Source organism: Erinaceus europaeus, chromosome 15 (assembly GCF_950295315.1).
Source record: "Erinaceus europaeus chromosome 15, mEriEur2.1, whole genome shotgun sequence".
Classification (NCBI taxonomy): Eukaryota; Metazoa; Chordata; class Mammalia; order Eulipotyphla; family Erinaceidae; genus Erinaceus; species Erinaceus europaeus.
This window is the reverse complement of record NC_080176.1, coordinates 25,128,006-25,152,933: the sequence shown is the minus strand read 5'-3', so window position 1 is coordinate 25,152,933 and position 24,928 is coordinate 25,128,006. Positions and strand designations below refer to the sequence as shown.

At 44.6% G+C, this 24,928-nt stretch overlaps 1 protein-coding gene across 3 annotated transcripts; it reads right to left on the bottom strand.

The window, feature by feature from the left end:
- Nucleotides 1-5,650: 5,650 nt before the first annotated feature.
- On the bottom strand, nt 5,651-24,496 carry LOC103127369 (cytochrome P450 3A12-like). 3 transcript variants are annotated; one of them, XM_007538269.3, is made up of 13 exons: nt 24,361-24,490; nt 23,572-23,665; nt 21,138-21,190; nt 19,837-19,936; nt 18,562-18,675; nt 18,249-18,337; nt 17,508-17,656; nt 16,651-16,778; nt 14,679-14,745; nt 10,580-10,740; nt 7,616-7,842; nt 6,669-6,831; nt 5,651-5,948 (listed from the first exon to the last, which is right to left on the bottom strand). In XM_007538269.3, the coding sequence occupies exons 1-13, from the start codon at nt 24,435-24,437 to the stop codon at nt 5,853-5,855; spliced, it is 1,518 nt and encodes a 505-aa protein (XP_007538331.2). In that variant the 5' UTR covers nt 24,438-24,490; the 3' UTR covers nt 5,651-5,852. The 3 variants fall into 3 exon arrangements, with proteins under 3 accessions (XP_007538331.2, XP_060029335.1, XP_060029334.1); XM_060173352.1 differs by lacking the exon at nt 21,138-21,190 and having other exon boundaries at nt 24,361-24,496; XM_060173351.1 differs by lacking the exons at nt 23,572-23,665; nt 24,361-24,490 and adding an exon at nt 23,666-23,744.
- Between the last annotated feature and the right edge of the window lie 432 nt (nt 24,497-24,928).

The window sequence follows — 24,928 nt, the reverse complement described above, 5'->3', positions numbered from 1 at the left end:
GGAGTATGGACCGACCAGTCAATGCCCATATTCAGCGGGGAAGCAATTACAGAAGCCAGACCTTCGACCTTCTGCAACCCTCAATGACCCTGGGTCCATGCTCCCAGAGGGCTAGAGAATGGGAAAGCTATCATGGGAGGGGGTGGGTTATAGAGATTGGGTGGTGGGAATTGTGTGGAGTTGTACCCCTCCTACCTTATGTTTTTGTTCATTAATCCTTTCTTAAATAAAAAATTTTTTAAAAATCTTTGTGAAGAAGTATTTGTCAGCCTCTAGGTTATCTGAAATGACCAGAATGAAGGACAGAAAGTGGTCGGGGAGAGCAGGGTGTGTGTGTGTGTGTGTGTGTGTGTGTGTGTGTGTGTGTGTGTGTGTACGGCAGGGGTTGATGGGAGGAAGGTGTCATTTAGCCCAGATTACCTGAGTTCAGGTATTGAACTTTTCTTAGAATATGAACCCCTTCCTTAATTTAGGGGAAACTATATACCTCAAAGCAAAAGTGCTCAATAGTCTACTGTGAGTAGACTTGGACTCAATAAGCTCAGTGAGCAAGTCAAAAGACCTAAAGAAGACACTGTTAAGTTTCTAATCAACTATTTACTTAGGGCTAGGCACCCTCCTCTCCAACCCCTTTCTTCACTTCCCTCAATCAACTTATCTACTCAATTAACTACACAAAGCAAAGTAAGAGGTATCCCCTAATCTTTCCTGACAGCAACAGCATTATGTCACCCCCTTGATAATCTGTAGAAGAAATATTGCACACAATTGGCCAAGAGATAAAGAGATATACTTGCAAAAGTATATATATATATATATATATATATATATATATATATATATATATATATATATATAAACTAACGGACAAATATTGTCCTGTTTGACAACCTCTATTATAGTCATCAAAGAAGTAAAATGCAGAAAAACTTAAAGGTTAGCTTAGATCCCACTTCAACTCTAACTTGAAGCCAGATCCCATAAACCCAATGCCAGTTTAGAAACAACAAATGACACTCAACGATTTAACACCTGGGAGAAAGTCTAACCTTGTCAGATAAAGGACTACAAAAGCTGGGTAAGGGCAAGAGACTGGCTCACTTTCATGGTGGCCTCTTTGGTCACTAACAGGCCACCTTTCATCTGGGGCTCTAGTCAGGGAACCCTTGGATTCCCACATTGATATGTTAGGCCTAGACCTCTAATAGATCCCTCTCTCCACCATCACTCTTCACTTCCATCAGGAGCACTATCATAAGCCCTCTTGTAGGCCTCTCCAAGATCCAGGAAGGATCTTGCCCTCCCTACAAAGTATCAATGATAGGAACTGTCCCACTCTCAGAAGGAGGGCTGGGTCAGCCTACTCTGCCACTCGAGGAAGAAAGAATGGTCCTGAAATGAGTGCAGCCTACAATGTGGTCCTGGCTGTAACCATGGACTGTGAGCTGAGACTGATAGGGACTCAGAGGTTACACAGATACCTGTGCTAAATAGGAATATATACTGCCCCTAGATCAGACCGATGGGGTTAACAACTAAGGTTTTCTCTGTATTTGGAAGCTACTCTCTGCCCTAATCCATCTTTCTAGTTCTGTTCTAAACTCTGACACTATCGTCCCAGACAACAGTTTGAGTCCACCTAAATGTTAGCTATCAGGCTCAGGCAAGAATTACTCAGGTCATGGCCCCCTTGGAAAACAACTAAAACAGACTTCCTAGCTTCTTCCCACCGACCCGAAGACCCCTAATTTCATCTGCTCTACTCCTCCCTTTGGGTTCCTGTTCATTAGACATCCTGTCCTGCTTTATATCTTACTGCCTTTCAGCCACCAAGTTTCAGATGCTACTATGATCCCATCCTGAGGAAAGATGACCTCACCAAGGTATCCCAGAACTTCACCTCCCCAGAGTCCTACCCCACTATGGAAAGAAAGAAACAAGCTGGGGGTATGGATCCACCTGCCAATGTCCAAGTCCAGCAGAGAAGCAATTACAGAAGCCAGACCTTCCACCGTCTGCACCTCACAAAGAATTTTGGTCCATACTCCCAGAGCGATGAAGAACAGAGAAGTTTCCAATGGAGGGGATAAGACACGAGACTCTGGTGGTGGAAATTGTGTGCAATTGTAACCCTCTTATCTAACAATCTTATTAATCATCATTAAATTACTAATAAACATTTTTTAAATATTTATTTTATTTATTCCCTTTTGTTGCCCTTGTTGTTTTATTGTTGTAGTTATTATTGTTGTTGTCGTCGTTGTTGGATAGGACAGAGAGAAATGGAGAGAGGAGGGGAAGACAGAGAGGAGGAGAAAAAGATAGACACCTGCAGACCTGCTTCACCGCCTGTGAAGCGACTCCCCTGCAGGTGGGGAGCCGGAGTTGGAAACAGGATCCTTATGCCGGTCCTTGTGCTTTGCGCCACCTGCGCTTAACCTGCTGCACTACAGCCCGACTCCCACTAATAAACATTTTTAAAAGAATATGGGCTCCTTTAGTAATCAGAGGAAAAGCAATGAATAGCTGCAAGCCCCCAGAAGGTAAAGAAACAGAAGCCAGACCTTCCACCTTCTGCAACCCACAACGACCCTGGGTCCATGCTCCCAGAGGGATAGAGAATGGGAAAGCTATCAGGGGAGGGGGTGGGATATGGAGATTGGGTGGTGGGAATTATGTGGAGTTGTACTCCTCCTACCCTATGGATTTGTTAATTTATCCTTTCTTAAATAATAAAAAAAAAGAAACACAATTACACACAAGAACCTATAGCCTAAGTATCCTTTGATGCTTCACTACAGTTACTGCAGAATGGGCTGCACTTCTAGTCACCATTAGTCACCATTAGACTGGGTGACTCCATTACACTGGAGTCACCCAGTCTAATGCAGATCCCAGGGATCTCTGTGAGAAATGTGCTGATTACATGCATTCTTACCTAAAATGGGGCACTAGGAATGAACTGAGGGCCTCACACACACAGACACCAATGAACAATTTCCCCAGCACTATTATTACATTCTATATATGTGTGATGGGGATGGTGGGGAAGAGACCAACCAAGAAAGAGGGGGGAGCAAAAAAAGCCCTGCTCCACCACTATGGTGCTTCTGTGGGGCAGCCCTGTGATGCTGGGGATCCCATACAGAGCAGGGACCAAACTCAAGAGTTGTGTGCACTCTACCTGCTGAGGGCCTGGCTTCTACTGCCAAGTGTTCACTTTTTAATGGATGTGTTTGTGAAAGAGAGGAGAGATGCCTGGAGCACCACTCTGGCATCTGATGCCAGGGACCAAAGTTGGAACCTCATGCTTGAGAGTTCATGCACAGTGCCACTTCCCAGGTATCAATTTGCACTGAGTAGTGCTTAAGCTACAAAAAATCAGCTTATGGTGACAAATTCAGAAATCTTTGCCCAGACTTTGAGGAGCAGAGCCAGGGTGACAGGCTAGCAGCTCCACAATTACCACCAAAACTAAGACAGACACACATGGAAAACCCTGCATAGAAACAGGCTTGCACTTCACATACCACAAAGGAAGACAAGGGCCAGAGTCCAGGAGGAAAAGGGATCCTGGCTTCTATTTCCTGGGTTACACTGACTTCTTTAATAGATTTCTCCTTCACAGAGCCTGTCCCTGCCCCATCCCTCACCTTTCAGGATCCCTTTCTCAGCCTACATGGCTTCTCCTTCTTTTCTATACAGGCCCTGGCTGTCCTCACCAGGCCACTCCTCAGCATAGACACCTTTCTCACCTTCTGAGCTGCCACACCCAGGCCAGGCTGATCCTCCCTGTAAACACCCTCCCCACACAACTCAGTCTCTGGGTTGAAGCCACTGTCACTCCCTTCTCTGTCTTGCCCTCCAATCTCTGATAGTCCACCTTGCTGAACTCCACATACTGGCTTTAGACTGAATTATCTAGGAAGTCAAGGAAGAATGAGAAGAGAGGACAGTACAAAAAAAAAAAAAAGGAGAGGAAGAGAGGAGAGAGACAGGCTATAAGAGGAAAAGGAAGAGCTCTAAGAGTATCTGATATTACAGTAGCCAAGCAGTACATTTGGCCTCTCTCCCAATAAATTTTTTCTTTTTTACTTTTGCTGGACAATGAGTTTCCTATATGCACGATATCAAAGCTTCTGGGATGACTTTCTACTCCTTTTGCTTCAGACAGAGAGACCACAAAGGGGGATAGAGGAGGGGTGAGGGGAAGGAACCACAGCACCAGAGATTTGCCCAGTGCCCCAGTGCTGTGGCACATTCACTCGGTGCCAGAGCTTGAGCCCAGACCACACAGAGCAAGGCTTGTGGCATACCTGATGAGTCATCTTTGGGCCTCATTTTCCATCTGTGTTCATTGTGCTAAGGACGTTGGGGTCTGTCTGGGACACAGCTCTGTAGTAGAAAATAGAGCTTGCATGCCTGGGATCCCAGGTTCAAACATTGGCACCACTACATGTCATCTACTCTATGTGCTGTGTTCATTCTCTCTCCCTCTTCCTCTTCCTCTTCCTCTGCCTCTGCCTCTCCGTCTCTCTCTCTCTCTCTCTCTCTCTCTCTCTCTCTCTCTCACTCTCTCCCTCTCTCTCATAAAAACTAAATAAATAATTTTTTTTTTGTCTCCAGGGTTATCACTAGTGCTCGATGCCTGCACTATGAATCTACTGATCCTGGAGGTCATTATTTCCCAATTATTGTCACCCTTGTTGTGATTATTGTTATTGTGGTTACTGCAGTTGCTGTTGTTGGACAGGACAGAGAGAAATCGAGAGAGGAGGGGAAGGCAGGCGGGAGAGAAAGATAGACACTTGCAGACCTGCTTCACTGCTGGTGAATAGACCCCCCCTTCACGTGGGGAGCCAGGGTCTCAAAACGGGATCCTTATGCCGGTCCTTGCTCTGTGTACCATGCTCGCTTAACCCACTGTGTTACCGCCCGGCACCCATAAATGATTGTTTTTAAAGAAACTTGGAAGCTAAAGTTGGGACGTTGAGAGATACAAGAAAACACATTTTTTGCCTTCCAGAAGGATCAGATCTGGTGACACAAAAAATCAAAGCCAACTTACAATAAGTGATTTCTTTGAATGTTATAAAAAAACAAGTAGAAAGAACTTGCAAAAAAAATTTTTAAGTACCCAGACTGTCTCTAAGGTTTATCAGAGAATTGTGTTGGTTGTGGGGAAGTATGTGGGGGGAGGAGGAGACAGAGGGAGCAGAGAATTCTGGTGGTGGGTGTGGACTGGAGCTCTATGCCTCATATCTACCTATCTTGTATATCACTAAAAATATTAATCATCAAATAGGACTAAAATTTTAATTTCTAAAGAAAAGAAAAACTCACAGTGAATTAACTCTCATTTATCTTAATAGGATATAGGGGAGGTCTTTGTAAGAAAAAGGTCCTGCCAAGCCAATGATAGTGATGTCAAAAGTGTATAGTCACTGGCTCTCAACTTTTTTCCAGAAGTCCTCCTATTGTGCAGAGTGATATAACTTTCTATAAAAAGAAATTTAATGACTTGCTAAACATAACTCTCAGGACAGAAGTTTGCTAAAAAAGTACTTGGGAGATCATAATCCATCATCAGGACTCAGGACTGGGGAACGGCTGGGGGTAGAGATCACCCATGAAAACCAGAGACACTGAGTCTACAGAGCTGGCATTTATTCAGTCACCTCACTTGTGTCCCACAACATCAACCCTCTCAGAAAACTAAAAGGACACTCAGAAGCCCTGGGTAGCCATCACGGGGATCATCTTCATTTCTGGGTTCTATTCAAGGAGTCAAATCACCTCTCAGGCATTCTGGATACAGCTCCTACAAAACATGGTGGAATCCTCCTCCCAAATCAGGCTCCACACACAGTCCCCTCTCTTGGCTCAACCTTTAGAACAATGGGTTTTTTTGGTTGAATAAGTGCTTGATTTCCCAACTTGACAGGAATCTGTAACAGCACAAGAAGCACATGAGGACTGATTAATGGAAGCATGGGAAATATAAGATCTGCTGAGCTGGGCAGGGGAGACAGCAAAATGGTTATGCAAAAGATTCATACCTGATGCACCCTCATACTACTATAAGCCAGAGCTGAGCAGTGCTCTGCAGCCAAGCTCTCTCTCTCTCTCTCTCTCTCTCTCTCTCTCTCTGTCGTAAAACATAAAATATATCTACTGAGAGACATTCCTGTAATTGACTGTAGGCTGGAGAGAAAATCATATAGGCTACTGCTTCTTTATTACTTTGCTTTCAGTAAAAAGGATGAGCTTTCATTTGAAAACCAAATTTGTACTCATTAATACAAAATACTGTGTAAAAGCAAGCGTCTTAATTCTGTGTGTGCTAAAACTTTCTATGAGACTCTACGTAGGTATCATTAACAGCTCAATTCTATGGACCATCCTGGATTTCTCTTCTATTTTTTAAAGATGATTTAATATATATTTATATAATATTTACATTCATTATACTTTATTTACTTATTTATAAAGCTGAAGACTTAGCACCCCAGTGCTAAGGGATCTTTAAAGCTCATAGATATTTCCAAACAGATTTGCTGACCAACAGAAAGAATTAATAAGGGATGGATGGACAGCCTATTATAGACTCTCCTCAGCAAAACACTCCCCAGGTGAATATTACTTCTGCAGGAAGTCAGCTGTCTGACCTGTGTCTCTTTGCAGGGCTTGAAGGTGAAGTTCTGCAGGACTCGCACCAGAGCAACCTTCATGTTCATGAGAGCAAACCTCATGCCAATGCAGTTCCGGGGGCCATTTCCAAAGGGCATGTAGACATAAGGGTTTATGCTTTCCTTGTTCTTCCTACTGAACCTGGGGGAGAGAGAGGTGATGAAATGGGTGAATGAAACAGAAGAAACACAAGCACTCCAAGGTGGAGGTTCTCGTGTAGACTCCAACAGGACACAGGACACTGCTGTGGGCTCCTCCTGAAATCTTGCTGTGTGATTCTGCTATGAGGACAACAAGTCACAGATCATGTCTCCACCAGCCCAGACTTCACAGCAGCTTCTGCTCATATACAGGACATGAGCTGAGCACTGTTTGAAGAGAAATGCAGCTGGCAATGTCCCAGACACAGAGGGAGCTGATGGCTCTCCCACTTGAGAGAGTCTGTCCGCAGGATGGACATGGAGGGAGGTAGCAGGGCCTGCAGCTGTGATGTCACCAGGAGCCATGTTCTCTCTCTCTCTCTCTCCTACTGAGGAGACTCACACCTCAGTGATGAGGAGCATGCCGGGGCTCTTGCACAATCACAGGAGAGGACACAGCACCACCCTTAGGTAGAAATGTGGGCTGTTGATGATCAAATCAGAAAGAGGAAGAGAACAGCACAGAAAAACAGACAGGGGAAAAGTCCACGTTTCTATTGGAGCAAATCATGACTTATGCACATAGTCACACAGCAAGCCCAGACATGTGTTTATACTCAGGTGTATATAAAGAGGGTTCTAATAGTAATAAATGCTGTGTTAAAGGATCAGTGGATCTAAATACACAGATCTACACAGAGGATGACAGCAGAAGCACAAGCTCGCCCCCAGAACAAACTCCAGGCAGCCTGGAGCAGGGCAGCCCCTTCCCCACTGGCCTCTACCTTTCTGGACGGAACTCCTCAGGCTCTGTCCACAGTGACGGGTCTTTGTGGAGGACAAAGAGGGGCATCATCACCACCGTGCCCTTGGGAACAAGCACCCCACTGATCTCCACATCTTTCTTGCACACCCTCTCCAGTCTGCCAGCAATCGGGTAGAGTCTGAGGGTTTCATTCACCACCATGTCAAGATACTCCATCTGCATCACGGCGTCATAGGTGGGAGCAGCCTGGGGAGAAAGAAGCAGACTTTGACCCACTGGCACTTGGCTCAACAGTTGGACTGTGAGGGGGGTGATTCAGTAGGATAATGCACTAAACAGCCAGGACCCCCTCACATGGCCACAAGGAGGAGTTTTCTACTCCTGTAAACTAGTGTGATTTAAAGTCTCTGACCTTTAGCCTTTAGTGAAGTATTCAAGAACCCTGAGTTTATTTAAAAATGATTTCACAGGAGTCAGGCATTAGCACAGTGGGTTAAGCACACATGGCATGAAGTGCAAGGGCCGGTGTAAGAATCCTGGTTCGAGCCCCGGCTCCCCACCTGTAGGAGGTCGCTTCTCAAGTGGTGAAGCAGGTCTGCAGGTGTCTATCTTTCTCTCTTTCTCTGTCTTCCCCTCCTCTCCCCATTTCTCTCTGTCCTATCCAACAACAACAACAGCTATGACAATAATAACAACTACAACAAGCACAACAACAAGGGCAAAAAATGAAAAAAAAATAGCCTCCAGGCACAGTGGATTTGTAGTGCAGGCACCAAGCCCTATCAATAACCCTGGAGGCAAAAACAAAAATGATTTCACATGTCATATCATGGAAGGAAGACACACAAAAGAGAAAAATCCTCTTTCCAGACAAGATATTTTCTTCTATAGATAACATTTGAAGAGAAACACTATATTAATGAAAGTTCTATTAAGTAATTCAGGGAGAAACTAGTTTACCTCTAAGCAAACAGTGGAAGTTCAAGGGAAGAGGATAAACACTGGAATCCCACACACTGCCTCATCCTCTGTGTCTGGAACTAATTCTCTGTGTAGCATCAGGGCAGGACTGTGGGAGACTCAGTGCATCTAACTGGGCATTTACATTCTTTCCATATTTGAGCTCTTGTGAATAAAGCAGTTATAATAAGCCCATGGGTGCATGTATTTTGCTTACACATCCTTTAGTAGTATAGGATACTAAAATAAAGGAATAAGAAAGGAAGAAAAGAAGAAGAAAGGAAGAAAGATGTAGAGTGTAAAGGAAAGAGAGAAAGAAGGAAAAAATGGAGGAAAGAAAGGAAAGAGGGAAAGGAAAGGAGGGAGGGAAGAGAGAGAAAGAGACAAGTAAAGGAATTAAGGAAGGAGAGAAATAATGGAGGAAAGAAAAAGATAAAGGAAATAAAAAGTGTGAGAAGGAAGGAGGAAGGGAGAGACAGAACAACAGAAAGAAGGAAAAAGAAAGGGAGGAAAGAAAGGAAAGAGGACGGGGAGAAAGGGAAAGGAAAGGAAGGAGGGATGAAGGGAGGAGAGAGAAAGAGACAAGTAAAAGAATTAAGGAATGAGAGAAATAATGGTGGAAAGAAAAAGAGAAAGGAAATAAAAAAGGTGAGAAGGAAGAAGGAAGGGAGAGACAGACAGACAGAACAACAGAAAGGAGGAAAAAGGGAGTAAAGAAAGGAAAGAGGACAGGGAAGAAAGGGAAAGGAAAGGAAGGAGGGAGGAAGGGAGGAAAGAGAAAGAGAAAGGAAATAAAAATGGTGAGAAGGAGGGAGGAAGGGGAGACAGAGAGAGAACACTAGACTTTCCCTTGTAAAATGTGAGAACTAAGATGTTAATGGGGGCAGATGGTGGGGAGGGGGTGGTTGATTGAACGCAGAACATTGGTGGGGGATGTGGTGACTTGCATGCACCAAGAGTGGGTACGAAGATACTCTAAAACATGATAATTATGTAAAAACAAAGGAAAAGCAAGATAAAGATTATGAAGTAATACTAATTAATACCTCAATGGAATCAGTTTCCTAACCCCACAAAGAATTCATGTGTGTTGGGGTCGAGTGAGAACAATGTGCAGGAACATGGTAAGTTCTATTTCAGGACAGTACACAGAGATGAAGACATTGAGTCAGGGGCAGACACCTGGCCCACAGGCTGGTTTCACTCATGCTCGTCCTGTCATGTGTGCAGAGCAGCCACTGATCACCAAGCCCCGGGGAGCCTCCATTTTCTGCTCACTAGTCAGGACATGAGGTCATGAGGGCCCCATGGAGGCAAATATTTTGTTCCTCAGCAAATTTATAGCCCATCCTGTTCCTGGTACTGGGATTTCATAACAATATTTCTGATTCTTTATTTTAGAGACAGCAGAGAAAGTCAGGAGAAGAGACTATAGCACTTCTCCACTGTCCATTAGCTCCCATGTAGTGCTGGTGCTCAAACCCTGAACTCACACATGATCACGTGTGCGCTCTAACCACTGCCCAATCTCCCAGCCACGTGCAGCCTTCTTACTCTTGTCCTCGGCTGTTGCCCTGAAATACACACACACCTGCTAGTTCCATGGAATGTGAGAGACTTGTGAAATGAAACAGAGCCCTCCAGACAGACTAGCCAAGAGTAATCTGAGGGAGCCAGATCTGAAGCTGTTTAGAAACATCAAGAGAGAAATTGTCCAAACAATGAGTCAGGAGTGCTTATTATTAAATGCCAGCAGGGCTGTGAAACTTTCTTGGCATTCTTCTGGAGGCAGGAGACTGATACTCCACAACCAGCCTTTTCCCAAGATCCTCTATTTCCATGAACAGCAATCATCACCTGGGTCTCTCCCTTTGTGCCCATCTCCTTTTAGCCACCCTAAGTGGCTGGCATGGAGGCCAAAGCATGAAGCCTCTGCTTTGTGCAAAGCTTCTCCAAGGAGTGCAGAGGAGGCTCCTCACCGAGGCCTCACCTGCTCCCCCTTCTCCAGGCACCACCCACTCACCTGGTCGGGGAAAGTTGTGTCAATCTCCTCCTGCAGTTTCTTCTGGACATCAGGGTGAGTGGCCAGTGAATACAAAATGAAAGACAGGGAGCTGCTCGTAGTATCATAGCCAGCAAAAATAAAGATCACAGATTGGGCCACGAGCTCCATGTCAGTCAGAGCTGAGACGGGAGAAAAGCAAGTTGGGGTGTGTGGGGAGCCACATGTGCCCTCAAGGTTGCTATTGGCATGATCACAGAGTCTTTGTTCACAGACTGGACTTGCTTAAAAGATAAGTTCCTGCTTCTTTACACCTTAGAGTCTTTGTTCACAGACAAAAAGATAAGTTCCTGTTGCCCATGAATCACCCAGGACCTTCCAGATAATGGCTGATTACCATGACAACACACCACTTCAATCAACAGTCCCCAGATGCTAACTCCCCCCTTTCCCTGGCCTTAAAAACAGCATCTTTGGTGCTAATAAACAGACTTGATCAGAATCTTAACTTGTCTCATTTCTCTTGCGTGTCCTGTCCCCATTTTCCCTCCTGTCCTTGTCCTCACTCCCTCTCCTAGGTTAACCCACTTTGAAGGTCCCGCGGGACATGACAGGGGTGAGCAGGTCCTATCAAGCACCTGTATTTACATGTTGACACAGCAAATGGAACTCCTGTGTCCCTATGGGGATGGGGTGCAGAAGCGGCTGCACTCACGTGTCCACCATACAGACTCAGAAAAAAGCTAAACTTGTCTTGGTTCAGTCTTACCCCGGGCCTACCCTCTACTTTTCAAGAGTATATGGTACAGGGATCCATGCAAAACCTCTGCACTTTCCACTCAATTTAGCTATGAACCTAAAATGGTATAAAAAAATAATAATAATAAAGTCAAGGAGGTGAGTCAGGAGGCAGAGCAGCAGGTTAAGTGTGCATGGTACAAAGCACAAGGACAGGTGTAATGATCCCAGTTCGAGCCCCTGGATCCCCACCAGCAGAGGGGTCGCTTCACAATCAGTGAAGCAAGTCTGCAGATGTCTATCTTTCTCTCCTCCTCTTTGTCTTCCACTCCTCTCTCCATTTCTCTCTCACTTATCCAACAACAATGACATCAATAACAACAATAATAATAACAGCCACAGCAATTCTAAAACAGCAAGGGCAACAAAAGGGGAAAAAATAGCTTCCAGGAGCAGTGAATTCATGGTGCAGGCAGCAAGACCCAGCGATAGCCTGGAGGCCAAAAAAATTTAAAAATTTAAAAAATTAAGTCAAGGGGGTCAGGTGTACCTATCACCAAGCACAAGGAGGCTGATTCGAGCCCTCGTTCCCCACCTGCAGGAAGGACACTTCATCACTTCATGAGCAATGCAGCAGGTCTGCAGGTGTCTGTCTTTTTTTTTCTCTCCCCTTCTCTCCCTCCCCTCCCCTCTCAGTTTCGCTCTGCCCTGTCCAAAAAAAAGAGGGAATAATTGATGATGGGAGCAGTGAATTCATAGTGCTGGTACCAAACCAAAAAATAATCACCGTAGTAATAAAAATAAATAAAGTCAAAATGTGAAATCACTGAAAGAATTGGCAGAGAAGGACCTCATGGAGGTTATACTGTTATGTGGAAAACTGAGAAATGTTATGCATGTACAAACTATCGTATTTTACTGTCAATCTTAAACTACTAACCCCATAATAAAGAAATTTAAAAGCTCAAGTCAAAATGTAGAAACAACTGAAATGTCCATCAACAGATGACTAGATAAAGAGATGGGGATCTGTACTCAGTGCAAAACAACCCTGCCATTAAAAATAATAAATGGATAGACTCACTGGTGGCTATGCTGACTCAAAGACATCTGCGAGGTGTTTGGATTCAGAGATTAAATTTAAATAACTAGAACTAAATTTCAAAATGTATCACATTCACTCAAACTGATCTGTAATGATCACTGGAGAGAAAAGGAATGGATGAAGGGTACAGATGGGAGACATACTTTTGTATGTCTGTGATATTAGGTACTGTTAAAAATATCAACAAAAAAAAGTCAACCTATAACTAAAACTGAGGGAGAATTACAGCGGTAATATGTGGGAGTAGAGATGAGCACACAGACTTTGGTTACAGGAGTGGTGAGAAAAAAAAAGAAAAGTCTATGCTGTAAACCATTAACCTCTCAATAAAAAAATAATAATAAAAGAATATAACACTGAATTAAAATCAGTTGTGAGGACAAAAGAAAAGGAGTTGAAGCAAGGCACTCATTCTTTGGCCAAAGGGTGTGTAACTGAAAGAACAGCACTCAGGCAGCACAGCACTACACACCCTCCCGACTATTATGCCTGAGGCAGCAGTGGCCCCTCCAACCCTGTACCGGGATTGGGACTCACAGTTTCTCACTGGTAAACAGGGAAAGGGAGAGAGTCTGAGGGTCTTTATTGGAGGGCAAGCAAGCACTGCCACTATTATCTGACCCTAAAAGAATTCACGACTAGTGGGCACAGGTGTCTATGATTGATGACAATGCCTAACAATTTTTGTACTAAACAATGGTTCTGTTTATGCTCCTTTGAACAGAAGAACTAGCCATCTCTTGCAGGTGTCCTGAGGATGGCATGTGTTTGTGTATGAAACTACATTCCTAGTATAGTACCATAAGGTGATGTTAGATTCATAAAGTTATAACTAATGAAATAAATTAATAAAGTCTATTGATAAATGAAGGGAGGGAAAGGAACACAGGAACCCACCCGAAAAGGGTTTCAGAGCATTTAAGCATCAAAGAAAACACAACAGAATAATTATTATTATTGACTTCTTGCTGATACAACTGCATGGGCAGGCAGGGAGAGCTCTGTCTTGCAGTGGAACATCCACTCTTAACAGAATAGATGGCAGTGTTGGCTCATCATGTGTGAGGGTGTGATCAAGCCCATGGTCCCATGGTCCCATGGCCCCATGGCCCCACAGTGCAGCAGGACTGAAAGTTTCATCTCCTTCTCCCTCTCTACTCTCCCCCTCACCACCACACCCCCCAAAAAGAAAGAAAATTGACGACCACAGGGAAAGGTGCTAAAGTTATGCTTGACACCAACACCCATCAGTAACCCTGGAACATCAGTGGGAACATCAGTGAACATATAACAGTAAAAATATTAAAAAATGAAAAACATTCCTGTTTAGAAAGTCATCCATCTCAACACCATAATAACTGGATTGAGTCACAAATTGCCCAGGGATGGAGAAAAAGAGAGTAAGTTGGAAAAGGACCACCACTTCAATACAGAGACAGATGCATCCAAGAAAAGTTATTTAAAATTGCAAGGAAAAAATGTTGAGTATCGGGATAAGCACAATGGGTTAATCACAAATGGAGCAAAGCCACAAGGACTGGCATAAGAATCCCAGCTCGAGACCCCAGCTCCACACCTTCAGGAGAGTCACTATGCAGGCAGTGAAGCAGGTCTGCAGGTGTCTGTCTTACCCCTTCTCTGTCTCCCCTCCTCTCTTGGTTTCTCTCTGTCCTATCCAACAAAAACAGAAATGACAACAAAAATAATAGTAATAACAACAACAGGAATAACAACTGCAACAAATGGGGAAATAGCCTCCAGGAGCAGTGGATTCGTAGGGCAGGCAATGAGCCCAGCAATAATCCTGGAGGGGAAAAAAAGGGAAATGGAAAAAATATTATAAGGGGAAAATAAAACCTTTAGAGAAAATTGTGAAGGGAGCAAACTCACTGAAGGCCACCAACATGGAGTAAGCAACGCACATCCTGATGACAGGGGAGCCTAGATTCAGGTGTCTGAACAGGGACCTGAGTCTGGTTTGGGTCAGGTCTCAGAATAACCTTGGAAAAAGCCCCGTCACTATCAGATGTGGAGATCTCAGTCAGAACACTGAGCAGCTCTGGGACATGGAATACATGGGTCCTGTGGTAATTCAAGCTGTGAAAAATGTTCTGCCTGCTCACTTCGAGAAAGTGCTTTCAGAACTCCCATCAGCATGTGAAGCTGGAATCTGTTTGATGTGGCAGTAACTCTCATCTTCCCAGAAATCTTCTACCCACTTTCAGAAACAGCCCCAGCCCCCAGCCTCCCCATCATGGGAGGAGGCTCCTTGGTTACCTTTATGATGGGCCACCTCTTTGGAATTCTGGGAGTTGATCATCAGCTGGAGGAAGTCCACTCGATGCTGGAAGCAGAAAGAGAGACTTCAGTGCCAGAAAGTCACTTGTGGAGTCAGAAGTCATTCTGGGGTGCAGGACTGAACCTCCATCCTCAAACCTGGGCTCCTGAAGTCCAGGAGCCTGGCCGGAGTCATCTAAGAGCCAAAGCATCCAGCCTCAAACCATGGGGAACAAGATGGTGCTTCCTGACACAAATGTGCACCTGCTGCGGTCTCACTCTCCCTCATCCTCGCCTGCTCAGACCTTAACTGCCTGTTCTCCTACCGGTCAGTCATTCCTGTCTGTTCAGGTAATGCACAAGGACCCAGCTTCAAGTCCCTGGACCTGGGGGAAAGTTTCATGAGCAGACAAGCAAGACTGTAGGTGCCTCTTTCTCTCCCTACACACTCACCTCCCTCTGTCCTCTCAATTTCTCACTTGTCTCTATGCAAAATTAGCTAACTAATTAGTAAATAAGTCTGGGGTATAATTTCACACCCAGTATGGTGAGTTCAATGAACTGGCATGCAACCAAGTATCCTGACATTGGCAGAGTGCAGCAGCAGCAGCACTTGTGTGAGAATCTCCAGAAGCACCACAGTCCCAGGATTTCTGATCTTCTTCAGTGACATTCTGAGGCCCAGCCCCGATGCCCAGCCCTGAGCCTCTGACCTGCACATCTCTTGGCAGTTGCCTCCAGCCCCAAGAGACAAACTTGAATGAACAGACTGCAGACTCAAAGCCCAGAGAAAACTCCTGCTGACTTTAGACCAAGAGGACTGGGATTGAACACGGGCTGCAGGCCACCACTTCACCAGCTGGAGACCTCCACTGGACAGTGTGTGAAATAAGAGATTGGAAACTGAGATGTTTCTTGCCAATCTCTAATATGAAGAAGATTTATCAGTAGCAATTCATTAATAGTAATGCTTATGGAGGCCAGGGTGGAGCACCGTGTTGAGCACACATGCTACAGTGTGCAAGGACCTGGGTTTGTGCCCCAGCCTCCACCTACCTGCAGGGGGAAAGCATTGCAAGGGATGACGTGTGCTGAAAGTGTCTCTCTCTCTCCCTCTCTCTTTTTTGCCTCCAGGGTTATCGCTGTGGGTCAGTGTCGGCCCTATAGATCCACTGCTCCTGGTGGCCTTTTTATCCATTTTATTGGATAAGACAGAGAGAAACTGAGAAAGGAGGAGGAGACAGACAATAAGAGAGAGACCTGCAGGCCTGCTTCACCACTTGTGAAACTCCCGCATGCAGGCATGGAGCTGGGAGCTTGAACCCTAACCCTAGCACAGGTCTATGCACTTGATAATCTGTGCTTAACCTGGTGTGCCACTGCCCAGCACCCCTCTCTCTCCTCTATCTCCCCTACAATCTCAACTTCTGCCTGTATCTTTCAATAAATAAAGGTAATTTTAAAAAGTAAAAAATATATTTAAAACAATAACATTTATTCCTTGACAGTGGATTAAAGAGATGTGGTAAGTCTCTTATCCGCTCATTCTCAAAAACCTCTTTCTTAACTATTTGTTTATTGATGAGAGAAAGAGAATGAGAGGGAAACAGAGGAACACCCTGGCACATTTGTTGCCATGGATCAAACTTGGAAGCCCCTGACTGAGAGGCCAGTCCTTCAGTCACTGCCCCACTCCCAAGCTGTAGTGCTAACAGTTCCATCCCAATGACATATGCAGGCACATACCAATCATCCAGCCTACACTAGGTTTCAATATTGTCTCAGTGACACATTTTATTTTCCTCTACAAATTCTATGGTCTTTCCTCCTTCTCCCCCAAAATATTAACAATCTGCTGTCCCAAAGCCTAGATTCCTTATCTCTGATATAATAACACAGAGGACTGAATGAGTCACATGTCAACAGCTCAAGAACTTGTTAAAATGCTCAAGTGCCCACCACCAAAGCTTACCTTCTGTTGATCTTTGAGGCGACTTTCTTTCATTCTTTTAATGGTTCTTATGAAAAACTCAGTCACATTTCTTGGAAACAGAGAGATACTGAGTGACTCATAAATGGGCGTGAGGAATGGGAAGAGAACTGAAGGGGAAATGAAAAAGAGAAAAGACAATAAAAATACAAAATACAACAGGAGCAACCGTAATCACCCATAAAAATCAGCAGAGTCACTGGGAAAGCACAGAGTTCTCAGCCAGGATCCCTGCCACGCCCCCAAGAACCCCCATGAGCTGCCAAGGCAAAAGTTAGGGAGGCCTAGAGCAGCAAGGGGCTGTCCTACAGCAGTGAGCCCTTTCCCCACTTTGGAGTGACCAAAAACAGAACTAAACTCCTTTAATCTTAATCTTGTATCCACAGATAAATTTGTTTGGACAAACAGATTATAGTTCGCTGGTTGTTAATTCAGCTGTGGGATGAATCAGGGCGTGGTTCATTCCCAGGACCACAAAAAATGATGGAGTAGATCAGATCTTTCCCTTGCTCAATAAAATAACAAAGAAATAATGGAATATAAGTAATAATGGGTATGGTCTTCCAAAACAATGAAATGAAGCAAGAAATAACAAAAAATTCAGAAACATAAAACATGTGCAAATTAAACAAATTTAATTAAATTAAAATTGGATTATAATTAAAATTATAATCCAATTTAATGACCAATGAGTCAACACAAAGCATCAAAATAAATTATCAGAAATTCAGGTGGGGAAAAAAAAAAAAAAGAAATTCCTCCAAGGTTAATGAATAAATGAAGACATGGAAAACCAAGAAAGAAAAAAGCTAAGTAAAAAATAATAGCAGATTACATACTTAATGAAAGAAAAAATGGATCAAGGAAATTAAATCTCAACAGTTTCTTGGTCTGCTCCACAAAAGGATCCTGAGGGTTGTTGAGAGAGTCAACTTTCACTCCAAATGACGTGCTTGTGATGACATCCATGCTGTAGGCTCCAAATACACTGAGGAGAAGGAGAAAGACATGCACAGTAACACCCCCACCTCCTTGCCTTCCACTCACAGCAGATGCTGCAGGAAGTGCTGGGAAAGCATCAGCCCAGGCAACACAGGGAAGACCACACACTCAGAGACAGACACAGAGCCCTGCAGCCTCTGCTGCCCTCTCACTCACTCATGAGGGGATTACAGGTAGCAATCATGTCTCCTGCCACTGGGCAAGGGGTGATGGGGTCACTAGGGTAGGCTAGTCCCCTCTCAACTCCAGAATAAAGGGATCATAATAACATTGGTGTGTTTTCAGAAATGGCAGCTGTAGGAGTGTAAGCATGTGACAGAAACAGACAAAGATGAATTACCTGACTCTTCCAAAGGGAATCAAGAAAAATGACACTGACCTGGGTCTTGCTTCCCCACATGGACCCTATTTACAGCCAGTTCCTCATCAGCACATACAAAGCAGCTCCTTACAGCCTGGGCTTGGCAGGAACACTATCCCCCCCTCCTCCTCATCAACCCTGATAAGGCTCCACAGAGACCCCTCCATGTTTCCTCAACCCCAGAGGCCTCAGCCCCCACAGCTGCACTGTGATTTACCTTTTCAAGTCCACAGGCTTGTCTTTCCCTGCCTCCTTCCTCAGGTTCCTCACCAACACATCTCCATACTGAACAATGATGGGGAACATCTGTGCACACAACACAAGACCACCGCAAGTGACTACACACACTCAGTTTCTGCAACCCACATGTGCAGTCAGTCCTACCATGTCTCTTCTAGGTCATAGACACAAAGGGCCTTTCCAGGACTTCCAGATTCAGTAGATTGCCCCTTGGATAGGGCCATGATGCTATAATCTATCTGTCTCACTTTTATTATTTCAGATTCCGATAGAAAGTCTTATTTTCCTACCTCCTTGAGCTTCCCACTGGTGAAGGTTGGAGACAGCAGTGATCGAATCCTCTTCCATTCTTCATCCTCAGACAAAGATATGGCAGATTTCATAAATCCCACTGGACCTAGCAACTGTACTCAAAAGAAAAAAGCAAAAGTTATTCTACCCTGTATGAATTTTGGAGACCTCACCCATTATAACAGTCATCTATTCTGCAACAAAACATAGTGAGTGTCTTTTTGATATCAGATAAGGTGCAAAGTCAGGGGTAGTGAAACTTTCTTCTGCCAATGGTTACATGAATATGTAGAACACCATTCTCAGGTCATGAAAAATTCTCAACTTAACAATGAGCACTGAATGTTGCTATGGAAAAGGCCCCTAGATTTATTGAATTCCAAGTCCTGCCTGTGGTTCCTTGGCAGTGCCTGACCAGATGGTTTTGTGTGCTGCACACAGCCTGCAGGCTGGATACTCCCCAGGCTCTGCTAGATGCTCTCACAGGGCCCAGCAGGTGGCGCGCAGATGGGGCCCAGCACTGCTGATGGAGCAGAACATTCAGACTTTGTTCCTCTGCATCCCATGTGCCAGAGGGAAGCTCAGCTCCTCTCTTTCTATCCCCTAATCTGTCATGACAAATAAATGTTTCTATTTTTATTGCATCACAAATATTCATCCATAAAGTGAAAAACTGGCTTCATCAAAATAGTATTTTCTCCGCCAGTGACCTTGTTAGGAGAGAGCAAACTCCACACAGTGACTATAAAATAACATCAGAAGGAAAGGGGTAGAGCAGCCACTTTGGACCCAGCACGCACTGGTGAGAAAAGACTTATGTGGGAGGTAGGAGTGCTGTGGGGACACCTATCACAGGAAGATGAGTGACTGTATGGAGGGTCAAAAACTTCCCTGTAATCCATTCATCCTCCCTCAAAAAAATTGGGTTTTCTCTTTTTTAATGAAAGGATAGTCACAGTGCTCATCTGCTAATGAGACGTGACTCATGGATTTAGTGGCAGAGAATTACTCAGAGAATAGATTTTCATGGTACAAAATACACACAAAGACATGAGTGCACGAACCAGTGAGTCTCAGAATAAGCTCTGCGGATAGAGCCAAAGTCAGCTTCCTGCTGTGAGGCTGCACTGGGATTCTCATAGAGGAGAAAGAGATGAGAAATGGAACTTCCCCATTCACTCTTGTAATTTCCTGGAAATCTGTGACTATTATCAAAATACTTGTAGTTGATTTAATATTAAACCAGTTTTAATGAGAAACAAGTGAGTGCCTACCCGCCGGTTTGTGAAGACAGAGTAGCATTCTTTCACTAGGACAGTTTTGATCATGTCTGGATCCATGATGGCCAGCACAGGCGTCCGACCATCATAAAACCTGTCAGGGAAACAGAGCTGATGACACTGTGCCAGGCCCAGCTCAGGCTCAGATGCAGCCTGGGATTCCATCCTGGTGGGACATGTCTCTGCTTCCAGCCATCAGGTTGAACTAGCACTGGGACTTCCCCAGAGTGACACTAGAAACCCCAGGGCATCACCAGTGCGGGCAAAGTCACAGCCTCCAAGTCTCTAGGCCTGACTTACACTGTAGCTCTGGAGACCGGGGACACCTGGGGCCCTGGGAAGACATGCCTCCAACAGGTTTGCATCCATGGAGACAGCCCCAGAAGCCTTGCACTGAGACTGTCCGAGCTTTTTAGTTTCTTTCGTCTGTCCTTCAGGGTTATCACTGAGAATCAGCGTCTGCACTATGGATCCACCTCTCCAGCAGGGCTTTGCTTCCTGCCTTTTTTTCTTTTGAGACAGATAGATAGATAGATAGAAATTAAGATGTGGGAGTCGGGTGGTAGCACAGTGGGTTAAGCGCAGGCAGCAAAAAGTGCAACGACCAGCGTAAGGATCCTGGTTCGAGCCCCCAGCTCCCCATCGCAAGGGAGTCACTTCACAGGCGGTGAAGCAGGACTGCAGGTGTCTTGTCTCTCCCCCTCTCTGTCTTCCCCTTCTCTCTCCATTTCTCTCTGTCCTATCACTCAATGACGACAACAATAATAACTACACAGGGTCCCGGGTTCAAGTCCCTGATCGCCACCTGCAAGGGGAAAGCTTTATGAGTGGTTAAGCAGGGCTGCAAGTGTCTCTCTGTCTCTCTCCATCTCTATCTCTCCTCCCCCTCAATTTTTCTCTGTCTCTATCCAATAATAAATAAGTAAAGTTTTTAAAAAATAAAATCTATGTTTAAAAACAGTAATAACTACAACAATCAAAAACAATAAGGGCAAGAAAAGGGAAAAATAAATAAATTTAAATTTTTTTTAAAAAATAAATTAAGGTGGGTGTGGGAGATAAAGAAAGAAGAAAGAGAGAGACCTGCAGCACCACTTCACCACTCCTGAAGCTTCCCTCTGCAGGAGGAGACTTGGGGCTTGAACCTGGGTCCTTGCATTTAGTACCTATAGACATGACTTATGTGCATTGACTGGGGTGCTCCAGCTTGTGACCCTAGATAGTTTTTCTTTGAACCAAGGATGGTGGGGCCTCTACTTGAGAAGTATATGCAGTGAAATAATCCAGATACTCACCCCCACATTCTCCCATATTTTTTGAAGCATTTCATATCAAAATCCCAGAAACCCTGCAGTGAGATATAAAATAATCATTGGACTAACTGTATTACCTCAATCTGCAACAAAACAGAAAAGAAAACAAAAAAAAAAAAAACTCAAGTTATATGAAATCAGGCTAGAATCCAGCTGAAAAAGGGATGAAAGGAACCTATTCAAGCTTATTTGAATAACATTCAGATATATTAGTTAAAGAAGTCACAGAAGGGAGGAGGACCCTTGACAACATGATTCCACTTCCTGATTCCTAGCTCCAACTGGAAGGATGGGAGTTCCCACCATTCCACTAAAGTGAATGCAAACAGGCTCAACTTATCACAAAACAACAACAAAACTACACCTACTGCTACGCATCAGGTATTGTGTTTTATGTTCTAATACTCCTGAGGTGGGGCCCAGGATATGATCTAACGAAAAGGTTAATCTGGGATTAAAAGGGAGAAAAGCAATGGCTGCTTTTTTCCAAGAAGAGCTTTCAGACTGAAAAGAAGCAATCAGGTCCTCCTGGGTGATTTGGGTTCTGAGAAACAGGCCTTATGTCTGTGGAGAGTCAATCAGAGCCAAGTAGCAATCTTTTCAAATTCTATAGATTGGAATTCTAGAAGCTAGCTAGCCACCTTATGTCAGTTGACCCCAGACCCTGATCAAGTTACCAAAGTAGGCTCAAAAAAACTTCAACTGGGTGTAGCCCAGTAAATGCCATTAATGAATTACATTGTCAAGAACTCTGTCAAATCCTCTCCTTTCTTTTTTTCTTTTCCCTCCAGGGTTATTGCTGGACTCGGTGCCTGCACCATGAATCCACCACTCCTGGAGGCCCTTTTCCCCCCTTTTTGTTGCCCTAGTTGTTGCAGCCTCATTGCAGTTATTATTGCCATTGTTGACGTTGTTTTGTTGTTGGATAGGACAGAGAGAAATGGAGAGAGGAGGGGAAGACAGAGAGAGAGGAGGAGAGAAAGATAGACACCTGCAGACCTGCTTCACCGCCCATGAAGCGACTCCCCTGCAGGTGGGGAGCCAGGGGCTCGAACCGGGATCCTTAAGCTGTCCTTGCGCTTTGCGCCACGTGCGCTTAAGCCGCTGTGCCACCGCCCGACCCCCAAATCCTCTCCTTTCCACCCTTTGTTCAAAAGAAAAAAAAAATCACTGACTGCCTTAGTCAAGGAATCTATAGACATCCATCATGTACCTCAGTAAAGCCCTCTCCCTGCTCTGACCAAGTGACTACAACCAGAGGGGGCCTCCCTGCATGAGAAAGAATTAAAGCAGAGACCTATTCTTCCATATATCATGTCTGCATGCAGGAAACAACATGGGCCAAAAAGGTGGGAAGGTGAATGTGGACATTACTGTACCCAGTCAGCATCTGGAGACAACACGAGTGCTCTCCACAATGGGGTTTACCTGGACTGGCTAAGTAACTGAACATCCAAAGAATCGCAGGAGGAAGGGAAAAAACATCAGAACAGACTGCACACTCTAAACAAGAAACTGACACTATTATGTCAGTCTCACTAGCTGTGACTGGCTCAGCCTCAAGAGATCTCACTCTCAGGCAGAAGTTAAAAAACAAGATCAGAAAAGAAAACACAAGTAGAACCTGAACTGGAATTTGCGTATTGCACCAAATTATAAGACTCTGGTGTAGGTGGGTGGGGAGAATACAGATCCAAGAAGGATGAAAGAGGACCTAGTGGGGGTTGTACTGTTATATGGAAAAGTGGGAAATGTTATGCAAGTACGAACTATTGTATTTACTGTCGAATTTAAAACATTAATTCCCCAATAAAGAAATAAAAAAATAAAAAATAAATTAAAAAAAAGAGTCTCTCCTAATGCAAAGTATCATGAGCTTCTCTAGAATAGTGCACCTGGAAGAAGAAAGTATCCAGGGGCCAGGCAGTGATACACCTGGTTCAGTGCACATATTACCATACACAAGGACCCAGGTTCAAGCCCCCAGTCCCCACCTACAGGGGGCAAAGCTTCACAAGTGGGGAAGCAGGGCTGCCGGTGTGTCTGTCCTATCAAATTAAATAACTAAATTTAAAAAAAAAAAAAAAAGGATCTGTCTTTTGCACTTCCATATTTAAAAGAAAGAGGAGGAGGAGAGGTGAGAGGAGGAAGAGAAAATATGCTCTTCTAAAAGGTCTCAGTTACAACATCAAGTCCTCTCCATAGTCAGACAGGCTACAGCCTCATCCAAGTGAGATGAAACTAACAGAAAATACCAGCTGGCAGGAAAACCTGGTCAGGTAGCAGGAGGAACTTGAGACCAGCTCTGGAATGTGGGGAAAGCACAGAACTTCTGCAGAGGAGGCACATTTTCCCTCTGCAACCAACCTGCTCCTGACAACCACAGGGAGAAAAAAAAGGGCTTCCAAACACTCACATGACGATAGCTCAGAACTGTTCCAAAAAATGGCAGAGGTCTCGGGCCTGGAATCCCCAGCTTCTTAAATCGTCCATGGGAATAGGTCCCATACCTGCAAAGTGAAGGAGAAAGCACATCACACGGGCTGTGGAGCGCACGCGCTGACGGCAGGCACCAGCTGGGAAACTGGAACACTCAGCTGAGAGGTAACATGGAGGAGAAGAAACTGCAGCATCTCTGACAGCAGCTATCACACTCACCCAGCATGTCCTTCTCACTTCACTGTGACATCTGCAAGACCAATGACAACACAGATCTCTTTGGATGGTGTTTATTTTCTTACAACATATAAACACACACACACACACACACACACACGCACGCACGCGCCTAAGAGATCTGTCAGAAGATCATCCTAGGAGAGCAATGTCCCTACACCTGTAGCCACACAAACTGGGGAGCAGGAGTGAGGGCTTAACCCCTTCAACACATCTACATTAGATCAGCAATCACCCGATATGCTCTTGAAGCACCATATTTAAGCTTACTTCGCCTTCTCTTCAACACTCAAATAACTTCAGAACTATTTGATGTTTAAAGCAAGAGAGGGTTTGGGTGAGATAAGCAATGATTATGGAAAATGTCTTTCATGCCTGAGGCACCAAATGTCCACATCCAATATTCAGATCACCATCATCTGGAGAACTAGTTTAGCAAAAACAAATTATTTAAAAAATGAGGGGCAAAGGTCTGCATATACCCCCCAAGTTCCAGATTACAGAGCTACAAGCCCAAACACACACTCACAGATAAAGGAGCACCAGGCTGATGACCAGGAGAGTCCAGGTTTCCACAGAAAAGTGTGGGATCAGGTCCATGGTCATTGTCCTTCCCAGTTTCTTTCTGTGCTTCCTTTCCCAGCTCCAGCTGGTCTTGTCTTGCTATGTGTGCCAGGAGAGCTCCTCCTCCAGCACAGCAGAGACTCAGCCAGTATAGCAAGTTTATAAGATGGAAAAAGGGCAGGGCTGATGCTGCAGCCAATGGAAAGTCCAGGGCACTCCTCTATGCCTTCTTCTCTGGCAAAGCAAAATCTGTTCTTCAGTTAAGATATAATGATTAATCAGGTCAGCAGTGTTATCAGTAAGCTCAAAGGTTACAGAAAATCAAGCAAAGCCTCTGGGTTGAAGTCTCCTCTAACCAAGCCCTCACACCAAGTTTGCCTGCACCGGAATATCCTAAACTCCTCACACAAGCTGTGGCCACTGAGCTTTACCAAGGCAGCTTCCTCTCTCTGGATTGTCTCCCCTACAAGCTGCCTCCTCTTCTCAGCTCCCAGCTCCAAGATGAGCCCTTCTGTGACTCTGCCCCATTAACC

What these genes read in the sequence shown, in the direction of transcription:
- LOC103127369 (XM_007538269.3), bottom strand. Translation starts at nt 24,437, where the DNA reads ATGACCATGGACCTGATCCCACACTTTTCTGTGGAAACCTGGACTCTC. An exon ending in AGCCTGGTGCTCCTTTATCT is followed by an intron (nt 23,666 to 24,360) that starts GTGAGTGTGTGT and finishes TTCACTTTGCAG; the next exon opens with GTATGGGACCTATTCCCATG. An exon ending in GAGGAGTTCCGTCCAGAAAG is followed by an intron (nt 6,832 to 7,615) that starts GTAGAGGCCAGT and finishes TCTCTCCCCCAG; the next exon opens with GTTCAGTAGGAAGAACAAGG.